Raw genomic sequence first — 20,874 nt, 5'->3', positions numbered from 1 at the left:
CCCTTTATGACCACTGACTGAAACCTAGATGCAATAAATTTAAAAATAGGGCAGGGTGTGATGGCTCGCAACTGTAATCCTAGCACTTTAGGAGGCTGAGACGGGAGGATCTCTTGAGCCTAGGAATTTGCGATAAGCCTCGGCAACATAGGGAGACCTTGTGTCTACAAAAAATAAAAAGATTAGCCAGGTGAGGTGGCGCAGACCTGTAGACCCAGCTACTCGGGAGGCCAAGATGGAAGGATCGTTTGAGCCCAGGAGGTTGAGGCTGCAGCAAGCTGTGATCATGCCACTGCACTCCAACCTGGGCAATAGAGCAAGACGCTGTCTCAAAATGAAAAAGGGAAAAGAAAAGTGGGCAGAAGGGGAGAGGGGGAGCAGGGGAGGGGGGTAGGGAGGGGAGAGAGAGAGAGAAAAAAAAAGAGAAATTGATTCTCACATTAAATATCTAATGAGTATGTCAATTCAATTATTAATGTTGGGAAACAATTTCTGATAGTAAAAAATCAAACAAAAGTAGACCTATGACTGATAAACTTCTATACACACTTCAGAAAAATCTAGTATTGAAAAAATTAGGCCAGGCATGGTGAGCTCATGCCTGTAAATCCCAGCACTTTGGGAGGCCAAGGGGGAGGATCACTTGAGCCCAGGAGGTCTCAAACTACAAGACCTCATTTCTACAAGCTGGGCATGGTGGTGTGCATTCGTGGTCCCAGGTACTAAGGAGGCCAAGGTGAGAGGACCACCTGAGCCCTGGAGGTTGAGGCTGCAGTGAGCTGTCATCGCACCACTGTACTTCAGTCTGGGTGATACAGTAGAGTGAGACTGTATCTCAAACAAAACAAAACAAAAAAATTGTGAGTTCTTCATTCTAAAATAAAAGTCCTTTAACCCACTAATTAAAGCTTTAATACAGAAAGCTGAAAACACAGCAGAGCTAAATTTAAAAAAAAAAACACTTATTTTATCCCTCTAAAGACTTCTATTATAAAAAGTTTGGCCATCTTTAGGAATTTGCAGGAATTCCAGCTTTAAGAATTTTTCTAATAATTGTGAAAGGGTTAGCAAAGATAGATGTCTAGAATATTTAAGGTAACACTATTTATAATACAAGAAAAAAGTAGAAAAAAGGAAATAACTAAATGTTCAACAATAGAGATTTATTAAAGAAATGATAATCTGGGCATATAATGGCATACTATGCAATATTTAAAATATGTTTTTAAAAGAGTAATGATATGGAAAGTTGTTTGTAATAAAAGATATGTTTTGTTCTGTTTCTGAGACACAGTCTTGCTCTGTCGCCTAGGCTGGAGTGCACTGGTGTGATCTCAGCTCACTGTGACCTCCACCTCCCAGGCTCAAGCAATCCTCTTACCTCAGCCTCCCAAGTATCTGTATCTGAGACCACACGTACGAGCCACCATACTTGGCTAATATTTTTATTTTTTGTAGAGACAGGGTCTCGCTATGTTACTCAGCTGGTCTTGAACTCTTGAGCTCAAGCAATCCTCCTGCCTCGTCCTCCCAAAGTGCTTAGATTACAGGCGTGAGCCACCGCATCTGGCAAGAATGGTTTTTTTTTCTTTTTTTTTTTTTTTTTTTTTTTTTTTTAGTGGGGCACAAAACTGTATGTAGAACCCAATTTGGTAACTTAAAAAAATGCTTAGTACTAACATATGTGCATAGGGGAAAGTCAGTTTATTAATAATGGCTCTGAGTAATCAGACACATACTTTTTCATTTTGCTTAGCTGTAGTTTCCATAAAGAGTGCCAAATTTATAAGAAGAATAAAATTGCTCCCTTTTATTCTCATATGGTGGTGGAATCAACGACCAAGACAGGGTTGTCTTTTGGTTGTCACAAGTCTCTCAATGACTAAGAAGATGCTATTGTCATTTAATAAGCAGAGAGAGGAATGCTGAGCATCCTGCAATTTGAGGTACAGTCTCACTTGACAAAGAATAGGTCCTAAATGCCAGCAGAGTCCCAAATGAACAACACTGCTATGAATGGTTGAATTACAAACAGAATACCATTCACTGAACACACTAGGTGCTTTCAACAGGCACTAAGATTAAGACTAAGGCACCAACTAACTCCTTTAATTATCCATACCATATCCTCAATACAATGGATTTAATGTTCTTTCTCACTCAGTAAATAGCAATCATTTCAGCTGTGTACTATCAATACTAAGCAAAAATTTTAATTCACTCAACAGTTGTTCTCTCTACAAACCAATGTGGAGAATTCCCTATGTCTTCATAAACAAATGTAAAATGTAAATTGGTAGATTTGTCTGGAACCTTGGCCTGCATGTAAATATTCTAGCTGTTCATGTCAAAAACTCTGAGAAACCAGAAGCTTAATAATGGCAGCTAACATTTGTTAAGCACTTATTATGTGCCAGGAACTGGGTCAAATACCATACATACATTGTCCCTTTTAATTCTCACAACCACGATTGGGGTAGAAATTATTATTTGCCTATTTTACAGATGAGGAAACTGAGGGTTTTAGAGATCAGTCACAGGCCCAAGGTCATATAAGTAGCAAGTGCTCAAGCCTGAGAATGATTTCAAAGCCCACATTCTTCCAACTTTGTGGAGGAAAGGGGAGGCTTATGGAAACAGAAGTACTTAAGTCAATCAAGCAGGAGGGAGACCTTAGAGTTAACATGAGATTGTGTAACTGAGTACAAACTCTCAGTAATGAGATTTCTATTGAGAAAGAAAAAAACAATCTGACTACAAAATGTAGAGACTATTGTTTCTGGGAGTAATATAACAATCTTTGAAAAAAGTCAGTTTTTATATGCTAATTTCAAAAGGAATCTACAGCAAAGAAGGAAATTTTTAAACACTCCTTGGCTGGCTGAGGTAGCTCCCGTAATCCCAGCACCTTGGGAGGCCGTAGCAGGCAGGTCGCTTGAGCTCAGGAGTTTGAGACCAGCCTATACAACATGGCAAAACCTCGCCTCTAGAAATACAAAAATTAGCTGGGCATGGTGGTTCATGCCTGTAGCTCCAGCTACTCAGGAGGCTGAAGTGAGAGGACTGCTTGAGCCTGGGATGTGGAGGCTGCAGTGAGCCATGATTGTGTCACTGCATCCCATCCTGGGTGATAGAACGAAACCCTGTCTCAAAATAGAAGAAAAAAGAAAAAAAAATCCTCAGTGTAAAGAAAAAAAACCATTTTCTCTGAAAAAAATAGTGAGCCCTTTCTAACATTACATAAATTTGGTTAAAAAAAAAAAAACTCTGAAAACAGTAATATTTTAGATATCGGCAGGCTATGGATGAAATTAGAAATGTTACTGTTTGACTAGCCAAGAAAGAAAAAAGAAAGAGAGAGAGAGATGAAAGAAAGAACGAGAGAGCAAGAGAAACAAAGAAGGAGAGAGACAGAGAGAGAGAGAGGAAAGAGAGAAAGAAACAGAGAAAGAGAGAGAGTGAAAGGGAGAGAGAAAGGGAGAAAGGGAGAAACAGAGAAACAAAGAAAGAGAGTTAGTTTTCTGGTGAATAGTCGGTACTAAAAGGAAGATAACAGTAATCCCAGAGAGTTAGTTATAACCTCTGAAATGCACTTAAAATACTACAAGTTTTTCTTTTCATAAAGGTAACCTGAATACTTTCCAATTAAGACTATATTATACACCAGTTAGATATGTTGATGTTGTTATTCAAATTTCCACTAAGCAAAACAAAAACAAAAACCTGAGAGGAAATCAAGTCTGCATTCCTTGTCTGGAAATCTGGGCCTAAATATGACAAAATGCAGGGATCTCATAATCTAAAAATTTTAACATTATTTTTCACAAAATAATGGCAAATGCAATAATACTGTCTTCAGGAAGGACAGAACTATCATCATCGAAGTATGTGATACATTTTTTTAAAATCCTGGCACAGCTACAGAGAAAGTCTGCACAGAGGATATATTTTAAGGCCTCTTTGCATGGGAAGTATTCAATATGCTTAGCATAATTCTAACCAGCAAAAAGATTACACATTTGCAAAAGTGCAATGAAGTTTTGAATGGAAATACTCTGAGAATTATTTTCCACTAAGATTAAAAACATTCTGAATTTTGACTCAAAACTACTTTATCATTGAAGGTAGCAAGTCGACTTCCACATTTGGTCTACAGTCTGTAATTCTGCAAGGTAAATGGCTTTACTATTTAAAGAATTCGCTTGAAGCATGCAGGAGTTCTCCTTTAACTCAAAATGTTGCTGAAAGAAGTTCTTGACAGTGCAATTTTTTGAAGTATGCCAGATTAGGGATCACTAACTATCTTTTGGTTTAAAACTATCTTATATAACAAATACAGTATAGGACCTGTCTGTTCAGGAGTATCAGGCTTCTCAATACTCAGGGGGAGAGTGAAATTTCTATATTAAAAACACATTATCATAATCTTTGTTTGATGTAAAAATCAATGAAATCATATATTAGAAGTACATCTTTCAGAAAGTTTATAAATGTGATTAACTAACTTGCAGTCTACCCAAAAACCTTTAATATTAAATATATCTATTTTATGGGATATTCCTAAATATTTTTTAAAGGATAATTTTTAGTCCGGGCATGGTGCCTCAGGCCTGTAATCCCAGCACTTTGGGAGGCTGAGGCAGGCGGATCATTTGAGGTCAGGAATTCAAGACCAGCCTGGCCAACATGGTAAAACCCCATCTATATTAAAAATACAAAAATTAGCTGGGCATGGTGATGCATGCCTGTAATCCCAGCTACTTGGGCGGCTGAGGCAGGAGAATAGCTTGAGCCCAGGAGGAGGTTGCAGTGAGTCAAGAATCTGTCTCAAAAAAAAAAAAAAAAAAGAGAGAATAATTTTTAGAAAATCTGTATACTAACTGTAGAGCTATAGAATAAACAAATGGTTTGGAGGAATAAATAATTCAAGAAAGTAAGAAGGTAAATGGCTTCCATATTGATATCCAATCATTTTTAGAAATCTGAAACATAAAGCAGGGTCAAAGTTACCTGCTTCCCCGAACTATGTTTAGAATTATCTCTCAATTTTAGCAAAGGTCAAGTTAAAATCCAACTAGGCAGGAAAGAAAGACTATGATATCCCACTTTCTGGTATGAGATTTCCCTTAAGTTTTCTATTATATTCCCAAAGGCACAGTATTTATTTCAACAAACATTTGGCACCTTCATGTTCAAGTTCAATAGGAGCAGAGACCTTAGTGTACTATTCCTTAATATAGCATTAATGACTATAATTTACTAAGCACTTTTCATGTGATAGGCATGTTCCCACAGTAATCCTGTCAAGCACATAGGTCTTTATTCCATTCTATCAGTGAAGAAACTGAGACACACAAGGTCAGTGTCTCAATCAAGACCAAATAACTAGTGCATGATGGAGCTGGGATTGGAACTTGGCTCCATCTCCAACTGTGGCTATAGAAGCCCAATCTTGTAAGAAGAAACGTTTTATCTTTTTTTCTTTTTTAAAATAGCAAGATACCTAGAGACATGCTGAATAAATAAGCTAAACTGTATTGTTCTTGTAAACTAATATATGCTAGAATTTCTCCCTCCACTTCCCACCTTGTTTTAAAGGGCAGTTTAAGTCAGCTAACCTTTAAACTGTATACGGATAGTAACAGTGAGAGATTAAACAAATGTATGAAATAATTTTACCAATCATCCCTACTTTAGTTTCCTAGAGGCAGAATACTTTAATTTTCTGCCTCAAAGCTTTGTTTAAAGGTGGGTGTCTAAATAATCCTTGGATGCTGTACTCTTACTCTTGAATGCTGACAGCAATGTAATTAATAAAAAAGAGACTAAAGATAAGAGGGAGGAAAACAGTCATACACAAACCTTGCTTCTGGTCGCTAGCTGCAGTGACAGGGGTGCTGGCAGCAAGATGAGCGCTCTCCACAGTCCCATAAACCACAGGGCTGTGCTCGGGGACCTGGCTGGGCAGCTGCTGGGATTTGAAGTACAAAAAAGGGTGATAATGAGCGTGCGAACATAAAAACTAGCAACATGGAACCCAAGCAAGTAGGGAAGACAGTAGAGCACGGGAGACCACAAAATTAAAAAAGGTAAGCAAGGAAAATATATAGTCCAATTTAATAAATTCAAAAGTACATGGGAAGACAGGGAAGATAAAGAAAGAGGCAGCAGAAAAAGAGGAAGGAAAAGAAATGATTACTATTAACCACAGCAAGAGAAGACAGCACAACAATCATTAGCACAATTTATTCCCCAGTGTTCCTTCTAAGGACAAGTGGACTTGTCAACCTAACAATAGATGTCACATCTGAGAAGGAATTTCATACCCTCCCAAAGACCAAGAAGGATTTGGTCAACTTCATGTATAAATTACCTAGCAAAGCAGGACAAACAGAAAATGTAATGAGGCTGAAAAGCGGTTACAGATTCAAGAAAACAATATTGAAAAATGATTCCTGCTACTTATCCATGTAATCATACAGGTGAAATGCAACTTTGAAAGTATATAATAAAGCAATTTTACCATAAAATGTCTACAGGTTCTGGGTCAAGTATGGTATTTTCAGAATCAGAAATCTTGACTAAAATACTGGGTTTTTCAGAGATATAAGGAAACTCTCATTTTCACTCAGACATTGTATTAGAATGAAAAATGGCCATCAAAATCCAAGCAGGGTAGGTTGAGAAAAATCACAGCTATTGCTCAACTTAGAGGGAACAGAATTACACAAGAGAGGACATGAGCATTCATTCTACATCACATTCCAGGCAGGTATTCATTCAGGATTTGAGGGTTACACAAGCCACAAAACAAAGCAGTGTCTCTCCTCGGAGATCTAAGGTCAATTTTTTTGTTATCTATAATATCCTACAATGAAATCTATCAGTGCTATCAGAGTACAGCTCCCTGCACAATTCTATTTTTCTTTTTACTTTTTTTTTTTTCCTGGGGAGTAGGGATGGGGAGATTAAGATGTGGGTGAGTGTGGGCAAATAGAGACACTTGAAAAGTGAGAGTTGATAAAAAATATTTTCAAGTCAGTAAGTGTCACTTAAAATGGGAATATAAAATGAAAGGCACACATACAATTTAGGATGATAGATATCATTTAAGTAACAATGCTTTTCAGAATGTACAACATGAAATTTATATTTGACTATATAAGGCTTATATAGAATAATAGACAGAAATAGGGAAAATGCTATCATTTCACCTATTCATTAGACCAAGAAAATGTTCATATTCCACAATTACTTCTAAATGAAGACTACTAAAATCATATTTCTATATAAAAAAATGGAGAGTTACTGTTTTCACAGGGACAAATAAAGAAAACAGCACTGCTGTAATTACTCTGAATCCTTAGTTTCAGTGGGAAAAAAATGCCCTAATGAAATTCAATAGAAAGGTTCACAGCTAAAAATAAAAATACCGATTTTTCAGTTCTATAGGCTGAAAAGAGATCTGGAACAAAGGAAACACTCCATGTTATTTAGCATTCATTAAGCAGTTATCCACATTTCCCAGGAAAAAAAGATTTGTAAATTGTATAATTTACCTAAAAGGAAAAAAATATTAACTACTCCAATTGCCTGGAAAATTAATAACCAAATAAAAACAGGGGGTGGGGGGGCAGGGTAAGTGCTAAAAGTAGGTAGGTCACAAAAATGACATTCATAGAAAAAGTAAGATGTTTAAGACAGTAAAAGGCTACTAGAATCAATGATTTTTCCATCTAAAATACCTTCAATCATATAAAAGACGGACATTTTAAAATAACAAAGTCCTAGAAAGAATCTATGTTAAAGAGTCGTAAGAAAGGAGTGAGATAATATGTTTGTTAAGTTACAATTCGAAATCCAAGTATCCAGTACATAGGTATATATCCACAAAATGCTGGGAAAGTACTTCTCAGTTCTCACAGCTGTGAAATGTAGAACTAAAGATCCTACAGTCTCCTTCAACTTTATCATTTCATAAGCCTCCAACAGTACTAATAAAATCATAACATATTAACATATAATTCAATACTTTTTATATATTTTTTTGAGATGGAGTCTTGCTCTGTCACCAGGCAGGAGTGCAGTGGCGCAACCTTGGCTTACTGAAACCTCCGCCTCCCGGGTTCAAGTGATTCCCCTGCCTCAGCTTCCTGAGTAGCTGGGGCTACAGGTGTGCGCCACCACACCCAAACTAATTTTTTGTATTTTAGTAGAGACAGGGTTTCACCATGTTAGCCAGAGTGGTCTTGATCTCCTGACCTCGTGATCCGCGTACCTTGGCATCCCAAAGTGCTGGGATGACAGGCGTAAGCCACTGCGCCCGGCCAGAATTCAATACTTTAATCTTGTTCAGAAGTAGTTTTAATTTAGGATAATCTTCTCAAATTGTAGTTTAACCTCAAATTTCATCTCTTCTCTCCTAAAGAAGTAACTCAACCAGGCCAGGTGCTGTGGTTCACGCCTGTAATCCCAGCACTCTGGGAGGCCAAGGCAGACAGATCACCGGAGGTCAAGAGTTCAAGACCAGCCTGGCCAACATCATGAAACCCTGTCTCTACCAAAAATACAAAAATTAGCCAGGAGTGGTGGCAGGTGCCTGTAATTCCAGCTACTCGGGAGGCTGAGGCAGGAGAATTGCTTGAACCCAGGAGGTGGAGGTTGCAGTGAGCCGAGGTCGCGCCACTGCACTCCAGCTTAGGCAACAAGAGCAAGGCTCCGTCTCAAAAACAAACAAACAGTCTATTACTAAGGAGTTCCTTATCTTCCCAAAGCACAAATAATCATGAACTATTTTACTAATCAATAAGTCAGAAAAATCAGGAAACATACCAAGTACTGTGACACAAAACATCACATCCAATGCTGTATGCATTTTGATACATATAAAGAAATTAAGCTAGACGGTTAAGAATATAAGGAATTTCAAAGCCACTGCATTTTAGTCACATTCACTATTGGTGGGAATGAAAACTTATAAAATCATTCTGGAAAGGCAATCACTATAAAAATATAAAATAACTCAATAAAGATGCTAAGGAAGTCAGAGTTAAAAGGTCAGGGTCATTTAGCAAGTCTTCACACACTGTTGCAACAGCTCATAAATTATGTAAATGGTAAACTCCCCTGTCAAATTTTTCAAAATCAAGGTTCTGATTGGTACAAGGAAAAAAAATAAAGTGTTTCTCACTTATAAACTAGAGTGAAAAGAGTTTAAGGGAGGGCAAGATATTAGATTCCTGACAGTGTTTGAGAAAAATTTTTTATAAATTCTCCTTTAGAACCTACTCAAAGATTTATATACTAAATTTAAAGTACTGACCTCAAGAGATCATGGTAAGCTTAGGCCCACATACTGGAGGAATTTGTTTTTTAAAAACATAATGTTTACCTATTAAGTAAACAGGCAACCGAATCTAAAATTGTTCTTAAATACTTCTTTGTACAATTCAAAATTCATTATTCTATATTACACAGGCACATTGTTTTGCCCAGAAATGGGGTCACCTTCTTTTGTCTTCTATTTTAGTCACATAAATGACAGAAAACTTAAGTACAGAGGTGGTTATAGACAAGGGTCAACAACTATGTTCCTGGGGCCATATACCTGATTTTGTACTGCCCACAAGGTAAGTTTCTACAATTTCAAATGTTGGCGGGGTGGTGGGGAAAACAAGAGACAAACAGTATTTCTTGACACGTGAAAATTATACAAAATTCAAATTTTGGTGCCCATAAATAACATGTTATTGGAAGACACACACCCATCCATCTATATATTTTCTATAACTGCTTTTGTGCCGCAATGGCAGAATTGAAGAGTGCTAAAAGAGACAATATGGCTGCAAAGTCTAAAATATTTACTATCTGGCCCACTAGAGAAAATATTCGCAGACCTCTATTGTAATTCATTTAGAGAAAGCCAGAGACTTCAAATAGTTACATAAATATAAGCAAAAAGTTGATTTACTGTCATCATAAGAATCCCATTCAATGACTTTAAAATAATCCTGTATAAATACCTCATGTATTTAACATATATAAAATCTGTGGATAAACAAGTATAACCTCCACTGAGAAACACTATGAAGGCTAAGAAGCAAAACAAAGGCTGGGCACAGTGGCTCACGCCTCTAATCCCAGCACTTTGGGAGGCCGAGGCGGGTGGATCACGACGTTAAGAGTTCAAGACCAGCCTGGCCAAGATGGTGAAACCCCATCTCCACTAAAAATACAAAAATTAGCTGGACGCGGTGGCAGGCACCTATAATCTCAGCTACTTGGGAGGCTGAGGCAGGAGAATTGCTTGAACTCGGGGGGTGGAGGTTGCAGGGAGCCGAGATCGCACCACTGCATTCCAGCCTGAGCGAGTCAGACCCCGTCTCAAAAAAAAAAAAAAAAAGGAGCAAAATAATAATATACTTAATGATGCCAGGAAAAAGTACCAAAACATGCTTCTTTCTTACGTAGGAATTTCTCCCATTCTTTCATTAGAACGGTGTGTGTCAATATGTGCGTATTTCCTCCTGATGTTTAACTTGTACAGAACACTATGAACCTACTCATGGCTAAGACAAAATTCCTGGGTTCACAGATCTTATATTCTATCAAAGGAAACATATGGTATAAACCACAAAATTAATCATTTAATCACTATAGGTATAAATGCTTTACTGGGAAAGTTAAGAGTACAAAGATGACCCATAATCTGGGGTTCTGACTTTGTGACATGTGTGAGGAAGATATTCTGAGTAAGCAACATTCAGGTTGAGTTTCAAAAAATCAATGTGAATGTTGGCATGTAGGAGGACGGGCAGTTAGACGCATCTCATGCAGAGAGAACACATGTATGAAGACTCTAAAAGGAAGAGTATTCCGTGATCAACTACCTTAAGTAAAAGGTAAGAGGGATGCAGAAAGAATAGGGGAATCTGGTGTGAAATGAGGCAGGCAGGAGGCAGGCAGGAGTCAGGCAGACAGACAGACAGGCCTTACAGGCCAGACCAAGGGTTTTGGTCTTTATCCCCATAGCAAAGGGAAGCCAGGGCCAGGTTTTAAGCAGCAATATGATATAATCAGATTTATGTTTTATTTTTTAGGTTTTTTGTTTTTTTGAGACAGGATCTCACTCTGTCACCTCGGCTGGAGTGCAGTGGCGCAATCACAGCTCACTGCAGCCTCAACCTCTTGAGTTCAAGTGTTCCTCCCACCTCAGCCTCCTAAGCAGCTAGGACCACAGGTGTGTACCAACATACCCAGCTATTTTTTCTTCTATTTTTTGTAGAGATGGGGTCCCAGTATTTTACCTGGGCTAGTCTTGAACTCCTGGGCTCAAGTAATCCTCCCGCCTCAGCCTCCTAAAATTACAGGAGATTACAGGCATGAGCCATCACACCTGGCTGATTATTTTATAAAGATAATTCTGACCACTGCGTGGAGAATGAACTAGAGCAAGGAAACAGCAGTTAGAAGAATGCAATTTTCAAGGTTACTTCAGTAGTCCAAGGGAAATAATTTTGGTGGTAATAATGGGCGGCAGTGACTGAATTTTACTTAAATGTAGGGGGCAAACTGACTGGACTTGATTAGGTAACTGACAAGACATGGTAGAGAGGGTATCTATGAGGAGAGAGGGGTAAAAAGAAAAACATTAGGTTTCTGGTTTCTGAGATAGAGGCCAGTCTGAGAAAGGGAACACTGGAGGAGACATAAGGTTTGGAAGACATGGGTTTGATTAGAGGAAAACCATGAACTCCAGTTTTGAGGTTGTGAAATAACTGAGTACAGAGATCAAGTCAAAAATTGGGTATCTAACCTGAAGCTCTGAAGTGTTCTCATAATATAATAATATATGACATGCCATAACAAGCACCTCCTTTAATACGAAGGCAATAAAAATAAATAAATAATGACCACAGCAATAATATAATGGTAACAATAATTCCACTGAATTCTAATGCAGGAATTACAGGATGTAAGGACTACAATAGGCATCAATCACATAGATCAGTTCTTTCTATACTAATTCTTTCTATACTAATATGGTTTGACTGTGTCCCCACCCAAATCTCATCTTGTAGTTCCCATAATCCCCATACACACCTCAAAAATTCTATGAATATGGACTTTTGTATGTTTCTGTAGGGACAGTTAGTCAATAGTGAAGAGACACTGGAAGTATTTTGTGGGGAAACGGTGTGATATGATTTATGTTTTAAAAAGATCACTCACTTGGGCTGTTGTTACAGAATCAACAGAGGAGAGGCAAGACAGAAGCAGAGAGATGAGTGAGAAAGTTCCTGTTGTCTAGGGAGAGCAAAGTGGCTTAGGCTACAGTAACAGCAGTGAAGGTGGTGGGAATGAGTCAAATGGGACTTGCTGATGTAATGACTGTGGAAAGTGAAATTAAGAGGATTTAAAGGTGACTCCTAGGCTTAGAACCTCAGCAACTTAGGTAGACTACAGTATAATTTACAAAAAACAAAAACAAAAACAAGGAGAGCACATTAAACACCTGTTGAAATGGTTTATTTTATTGAATTTTTTTGAGACAGGGTCTCGCTCTGCCACTCACGCTGAAGTGCAGTAGCATGACCACAGCTCACTGTAGCCTCAAACTCCCAGGCTCAAGCAATCCTCCTGCCTCAGAGACAGGGTATCGATATGTTGCCAGGGCTAGTGTTGAACTGCTGGGCTCAAACAATCCCCCCAGCTTGGCCTCCCAAAGTACTGGGATTACAGACATGAGCCACCACGCCTAGCCCTGAAATAATTTATAACAAAGGGGTCACAAACTCAAATCCCTTCAGAAACCTTAATATGTGATGCAAAAGGGAGTAAATAATAACAGAACAATTTAACAAACTAGAGGGTGTATGCTTGGGCTAACAGCATTGAGATTGATGAAATATTGTTTTTTCTTTAAACCCTGACCTGACAAGACAATACACATCTGCAACAGAGAACATCCTTGAAAGCAATGAAAGGTTGCCAAGGTCAGAAATGATGAGAGGAAACCCGGACACTCAAAATAAAAGCTTGAAGGCAGACTTAAGAGGGCTTAAGAAAATGATTTTTAAAGTTCTTGGGGGCAAAAGGAACCCTCAAAACTATACAGATACATGGAAATTAAATAATCTGTTTCTACATGGCATCTGGGTTAATAATGAAATCAAGATGGAAAAATTATCTGAATCAAATGATAATAATGACACAAGTCATCAAAACCTCTGGAGTACAGCAAAAGAAGTGCCAAGAGCAAAGTTTACAGCACTAAATGCCTACATCAAAAAGTCTGAAAGAGCGCAAACTGACAACCTAATGTCATACCTCAAGGAATTCGAAAAACAAGAACAAGCACAAACTAAACAAGACTCTGTCTCAAAAAAAAAAAAAAGAAATAACAAAAATTGCAGCAAAACTAAATGAAATTCAAACAAACAAAAAAAAGGATTGCAAAAGATCAATGAAACAAAACATTGGTTCTCTGAAAAAATAGACTATTTACTAGAATAACCAAGAAAAGAGAGAAGATCCAAATAAGCTCAATTAGAAATGAAACTGGAGACATTACAACAAACACCAGAGAAATAAAAAACATCACTAGAGACTACTATGAACAACTTTATGCATACAAACTATAAAACCTAAAGGAAATGGATAAATTCCTGGAAACATACCACCCTCCTACATTAAATCAGGAGGAAAGAGAAACCCTGAACAGACCAATAACAAGCAGCAAGACTGAATCACTAATTTTAAAATTTCCAACACACAAAAAAAGCCTGGGACCAGATGGATTCATGGCTAAATTCTACCAGACATTCAAAGAAGAACTGGTACCAATCCTACTGAAACTATTCCAAGTGACTGGGAAAGAGAGAATCCTCCCTAAATCATTCTATGAAGCCAGTATCACCCTGATACCTAAACCAGGAAAGAACACACAAAAAAAGAAAACTACAGACCAATTCCCATGATGAACACAGATATAAAAACTGTCAACAAAATACTAGCTAACCAAATGCAACAGCACATCAAAAAGATAATTTATCATGATCAAGTGGGTTTTATTTCAAGGATGCAGAGATGGTTTAACATATGTAAGTCAATAAATGTGATACATCATATAAAAAGAATTATAAACAAAAACCATATGACCATCTCAATAGATGCTGAAAAAGCATTCAACAAAATCCAGCATCCCTTTATGATAAAATCCTCAACCAAGGAGGCATAAAAGGGACTTACCTCAAAATAGTAAAATCCATATATGACAAACCCACAGCCAATATCATACTGAATGTGAAAAAGTTGAAAGCATTCTCCCTGACAACAGGAACAAGACAAGGATGCCTACCTTTCACCACCTCTATTCAACATAGTTTTGGAAGTCCTAGCTAGAGCAATTAGGTAAGAGAAAGAAATAAAGGGCATCCAAATTGGAAAAGAGGAAGTCAAACTATCGCTGTTTGCAGATGATATAATTGTATACCTAGAAAACCCTAGAGACTCCTCCAAAAGACTCCTAGATTTGATAAATGAGTTCAGTAAAGCCCCAGGTTACAAAATCAATGTACACAAATCAGTAGCACTGCTATACACCAACAACGACCAAGCTGAGAATTAAATCAAGAATTCAATACCTTTTACCACAGCTGCAAAAATAAAATGAAATACCTAGGAATATACTTAACCAAGGAGGTGAAAGATCTCTACAAGGAGAAATACAAAACGCTGCTGAAAGAAATCACAGATGACACAAACAAATGGAAATGCATCCCATAATCACAGACTGGAAGAATCAATGTTGTGAAAATGGCCATACTACTAAAAGCAATCTACAGATTCAATGTAATTCTCATCAAAATACCAACATGTTTCACAGAATCAGAAAAAAAAATCCTAAAATTCATATGGAACCAAAAAAGGGCCCAAGTAGCCAAAGCAATCCTAGGCAAAAAGGAGAAATCTGGGGGCATCACAATTACTTCAAATCATACAAGGTTATAGTTAACAAAACAGCATGGTACTGGTATAAAAGTAGGCACATAACTAATGGAACAGAATACAGAACCCAGAAATAAAGCCAAGAAAGTACAGCCAACTGATCTTCAACAAAGCATACAAAAACGTAAATTGAGGAATAGACACCCTATTTAACAAATGGTGCTGGAAAAACTTGCAAACCTCATGTAAAAGAATGAAATGATCCCTATTTCTCACTTTATACAAAAATCAACTCAAGATAGATCAAAGACTTAAATATAAGACCTGAAACTGTAAAAATTCTAGAAGATAACACTGGAAAAACTCTTCTAGACATCAGCCCAGGCAAATAATTCATGACTAAGACCCCAAAGCAAATGCAACAAAAACGCAAATAAATAAATAGAACCTAACTAAACTAAAAACCTTTTGCACAGCAAAAGAAACAATAGAGTAAAAAGACAACCCATAGAGATGCAAACTACACATCTGATGAAGGAAATCTACAAGGAACTCAAACAAATCAGCAATAATAATAATAATAATAATAATCCCATCAAAAAGTGGGCAAAGGACATGAATAGACATTTCTCAAAAGAAGATACATAAATTGGCCTACAAACAACACGAAAGCATGCTTAACATCACTAATGATCAAGGAAATGCAAATTAAAACCACAAAGCGATACCATCTTACTGCTGCAAGAACAGCCATTATTAAAAAGTCAAAAAACAATAGATGCTGGCATGGATATGGGGAAAAGGGAATGCTTATACACTGCTGGTGGGAATGTAAAACTGGTGGGAATGCATAACCTCTATGGAAAACAGTACAAAGATTCCTTAAAGAGCTAAAAGTAGATCTATCATTTGATCCAGCAACCCCACTACTGGGTATCCACACAAAGGAAACGAAGTCATTATATGAAAAAGAGATTTGCAAACGTATGTTTATAGCAGTACAATTCACAATTGCAAAGATGTGTAACTAACCTAAGTGCATTTTGATATATAAGTGTATATATCAAAAATAAATTCTGGCTGGGCACGGTGGCTCATGCCTGTAATCCCAGCACTTTGGGAGGCTGAGATGGGCAGATTAACTGAGGTCAGGAGTTCAAAACCAGCCTGGCCAACATGGCGAAACCCTGTCTCTACCAAAAATACAAAAATTAGCCGGGCATGGTGGCAGGCACCTGTAATCCCAGCTACTCAGGAGGCTGAGACAGGAGAATCGCTTGAACCCAGGAGGTGGAGGTTGCAGTGAGCCGAGATCATGCCACTGAACTCTAGCCTGGGCAACAGAGACTCTGCCTCAAAAAAAAAAAAAAAAAAAAAAAAATTCAGCTGGTGCAGTGGCTCATAGCAGAAATCTGGGAGGCTGAGGCAGGATTATCGCTTGAGTTCGGGAGTTTGAGACCAGCCTGGGCAACATAGTGAGACCTCATCTTTACTGAAAATAAAAAACATTAGCCAGGCATGGTGGCATGTGCATGTAGTCCCAGCTACTCAGAAGGCTGAGGGGGAGGTGGGAGGATTGCTTGAGCCCAGGATGTCAAGGCTGCAGTGAGCTGGGACTGTGTCACAGCACTCCAGCCAGGGAAACAGACAAGACCCTGTCTCAAAAAAAAAATGAAACAGAAAATTTAACAATTCCATATGACAGAAGGCATGATTAATAAAGCTAAAACACAATCATCAAACAAGAAAAAAATTTTAACATATGTCAAAGGATTTATTTAACATGTAAAGCCCTCTTATAAATCTGTCAGACAAAAATCATCACCCAAAAGAAAGGTGTACAACAGATAATTCATACACCCACAAATAACTGGTGAACATCAAAAACTTCTTAACTTCACAGAATACACAAAAATTAAACAGGATACTGTTTTTTATTCTGTCAGATAAGCAATGAGTAGGAACCTTTGATGGTCTGTGTGCATATTTCTTAAAAATAATTTTTATTGGCTGGGTGTGGTGGCTCACGCCTGTAATCCCAGCACTTTGGGAGGCCAAGGTGGGCAGATCATGAGGTCAGGAGATCAAGACCATCCTGGCCAACACGGTGAAACCCCGTCTCTACTAAAAATACAAAAATTAGGTGGGCATGGCGGTGCATGCCTGTAATCCCAGCTACTCGGGAGGCTGAGGCAGGAGAATCGCTTGAACCAGGGAGGCAGAGGTTGCAGTGAGCCAAGATTGCACAACTGCACTCCAGCCTGGTGACAGAGCAAGACTCCGTCTCAAAAATAATAATAATAATTTTTATTACTGCGTAACAGATGTACACAGTTTCAGTGTACACATAAAAATTTAACACATTCATATAATTCAAAGATAAATATTTGTCTTTTCTTTATGCTAGGAGCATTTGAATTCTCCTCTTCTAGCTACTTCAAAATGTACAATGGATTATTGTAAACTATAGTCACCCTACTGATCTACCAAACACTAGGTCTTATTTCCTCTATCAAACCATATACTGTATACAAATTCATTTTAAACTATGAAACAGCATAACAAAGCAAGGATCTCTGCTCATCATGATGAACAGAGAATAGGACACTTTTCAAATGTCCCATTTAAAAACTTTTGAGAGAATCCACCCCAGTTTAGATACCTATTTAAAGTCTACAAGGCTTTACATATTATTGAAAAGAACCATTTAAGTCAAGGGAGGTTACTAATGATAAGTTATTTCATTAAAGATAAAGAACAATATAATTTAATTTAGTAACCACTATTTTTATTGTAGTCACCACTAAAACAAAAACCATATCCGTATGCTTTAAGGTACAGAATGCTATTAATTTATCAGCGCCTATGACTGAGATGACAAAATGAAATTTTAAAAGATTGGATTTGTTTACATTATACTAGGTATCACTTTCAAATTCTTCATGCAGGAATGTAACTATTTACTGCACATATCAACATATAACATGAATATCATAACCGAAGCTATAGACCCAATTCTAGGAAACTATTACTGCTAAACCATGAAATGAACTACAGTTGGCCCTTGAACAATTCAGGAGCTAGAGGAACTGACCCCACACAGTTGAAAATCTGTGTATAACTTTTGACTCCCCAAAAACTTAACTGGTAACAGCCTACTGTTGACTGAAATTACCGATAAAACATATTTTTTTCTCAGTATGTATGTTTTATATATTATATACTATATTCTTACAATAATGTAAGCTAGAAGAAAATGTGTTTAAGAAAACCATCAGGAAGAGAAAATACATTTCCAATACTATGCTGTATTTATCAGTATCATAAGTTTACATCATCTGTTTATAAAATAAATCATCTGTCTAAAATGGTGGTCAACCACAGCTGCAGATCTCAATCTATAGTAGATATCAAGCAATTCAACTTTTTCTTGTAATGTTAGCACTTTTCTCTGCTTCTTGGAAGTACTGCCAGCATCGCTGCTGGCACTCTCTATGGGTCCCATGGTGTTATTCAAGGTTTATGGCAATGCACCAAACACGATGAAAAAATATGCAACAACAAAGAGAGATTACTTTTTACTATGAGGCACAATTTACAGGAGAGATGAACTGCTCATCTGGAGATGATTAGTGTCACAGGGTATTTTAAGCAGATACTCTCAACACTTGAGCTTACTAAAATAGCAACAGGAGGTGGCTATAAAATTACATTAGTACAGTATGTACTACAGTTAATTTTATGAGGTTAGGATGTAATATTGCCTCTTTTAGGTTTTTTTTTTTTTTTTTTTTGAGAGACAAGGTCTTGCTATGCTGCCCAGGCTGGTCTCATACTCCTGGGCTGAAGCAACCCTTCCACCTCAGTTTTCCAAAGTGCTGGGATTACAGGCGTGCACCACCATGTCCAGATTGCATATTTGTGTCTGTTGACACTTCTCTCAACTGCGAATGGCATCATATACGGTCTGTATTTGTGTATTTAAGTTTTGATAAATTTTAACTTTTATAATAGATTTGTATATATTTTATGGCACTAAATGAAAACACAGACTAGTATCTACATATATTTTATGTATTCATGACATACCTAAATTTTTCTTTTTTTGATAATTTTAGGCAATATGTCATCTGGGAGTTTTCAAGTTATCACAATGTCCAAAAAATTTTCCAATGTATTTACTGAAAAAAAATTATCATATAAATGAACCCATTTTGTTCAAGGGTCAACTGTAATTAAAAAATGGTCATGGAATTTAAGGTTTGCAGGTTATCAATTTCATAAGCAGCTCAACAAAAGACTGAATAACCTGCTGACTTCAGTAATTTTCCCAAATGGTAGGAGACATTGTATCTTTCCTAAGATATGCTATCAATCCATAATTTCCTACCCCAAAGCCCCATAGCATAGGACTCTCTACCATGTTACAACTGTGTTTCATTACAATAATAATTCTAGAAGCAGGGGGGAAAAAGAGTATATCAAGGAAGAAAGGTACATAATTCATTTTTAAAAATTAAGTGATCTTCGGCCGGGTATGGTGGCTCATGCCGGTAATCCCAGAGCTTTGGGAGGCTGAGGCAACCAGATCACTTGAGGTTAGGTGTTCGAGACCAGCCTGGGTCAACACAATGAAACCCTGTCTCTACTAAAAATACAAAAATTAGCTGGCGTGGTGGCACATGCCTGTAATTCCAGCTACTCAAGAGGCAAAGGTTGCAGTGAGCCGAGATTGTGCCACTGCACTTGCACTCTAGCCTGGGTGACAGAGTGAGTGAGACTCCATCTCAAATATTAAAAAAAAAAAAATTAAGTGATTTTTGATCCAGCACTCATCCTATTTGGAAGTAGACAATCTTGACATGGCATCATGTATTTATTTTTACCCTACAGGGTTTCAATGAAGACTATTAGGTATAATAGCTAGCATATTTCTAAATACAGGGATATTCCTTATGCCTTAATGTCATCATCAGGAGTTGATAGATTTGATACTGAGCGAGTAACAAAATTCTTCCTTCTTTCCCACTTTAATAGGTAAGAACTAAAAGGGAACTCTCAGATTATTTTGTACAATTCCTCATTTTACAGATGAAAAAATAGGGGTTTTAAGAACTTAATGTTCTGACCCAAGGTCATAAATCAAAGTAACACAGTGAAAACCAGCGGTAAGTGTTCTAGTGAGCCATGATACCCAGCCATGCACCTCCATCTATGCACTGTGATCCTCTGTATGGGAACATGTATATACACATATGCATATTTCCTAAATATGGGAGATATAAAATCTCTACTAGTTAACCTATAGAAAATTTTAAGACTTATGAAGAACAGTTTCAAATTCTGTCTACTTCTCATTAGGGTAAAAACAGCAGCAGCAAAAATTTGTTTCTCCTCTCCATTCTCCTCACAGAAACCCAATGCAGTTTCCCTCAATTAACTCATAGCTTGTGTCACAAATTTAATATAATTGCACCCTCAGCATCCACTTTTAGGCCTGGCATATGTTTCTGAAACCCTTTCACCTTTGGCCTAGTTCAAATATTTCCTTCCTGTGTAGTTGCTTGTGAAAGAGGCGGTTTGTTCCTCGTCTCACTGACCCAAAACACAACATATCCCATAGCTGCTGACCATGATAAAACCTAATGGTTAACACCAGAGTCATGTAAGTAAGTTCACCCTTTGAAAGTGTTTTCTTCAAACTAGCAAATCCGTAACTCCAGTGGGGAAGCCTAAGGGAGGACATGGACCTTAATAAAGGGACAGTCCCACAAGTCGTCTTTCTCTCTCTCTCCACCTGCTGGGTGAGTTCCCTGCTGTCTTCAGAGCTCCCCTATCAGCCTCCCATCAGCACTGCTAACTTCTCTGGGATTAGGAAGTAGTAAATTTTTTTCTGTTTCATGCATTTTGGTTTCACTTCCTCTT

The 20,874-nt window shown here is 37.6% G+C and overlaps 1 protein-coding gene across 32 annotated transcripts in view; it reads right to left on the bottom strand.

The window, feature by feature from the left end:
* EIF4G3 (eukaryotic translation initiation factor 4 gamma 3) overlaps positions 1–20,874 on the bottom strand; it is a 361,242-nt gene that overhangs the window by 129,736 nt on the left and 210,632 nt on the right. For 21 of the 32 annotated variants that reach the window (XM_054502694.2, XM_054502727.2, XM_063667500.1 and 18 more), the window contains one exon: positions 5,863–5,971. In XM_054502694.2, coding sequence (XP_054358669.1) covers positions 5,863–5,971 — 109 coding nt within the window. The remainder of the gene's footprint in view (positions 1–5,862; positions 5,972–20,874) is intronic. The other 11 variants (XM_054502736.2, XM_063667506.1, XM_054502714.2 and 8 more) reach the window with 1 other exon arrangement.

The sequence above is a fragment of the Pongo pygmaeus genome, chromosome 1, assembly GCF_028885625.2.
Source record: "Pongo pygmaeus isolate AG05252 chromosome 1, NHGRI_mPonPyg2-v2.0_pri, whole genome shotgun sequence".
In the NCBI taxonomy this organism is placed as follows: Eukaryota; Metazoa; Chordata; class Mammalia; order Primates; family Hominidae; genus Pongo; species Pongo pygmaeus.
This window is presented reverse-complemented; position numbering and strand designations above follow the sequence as displayed.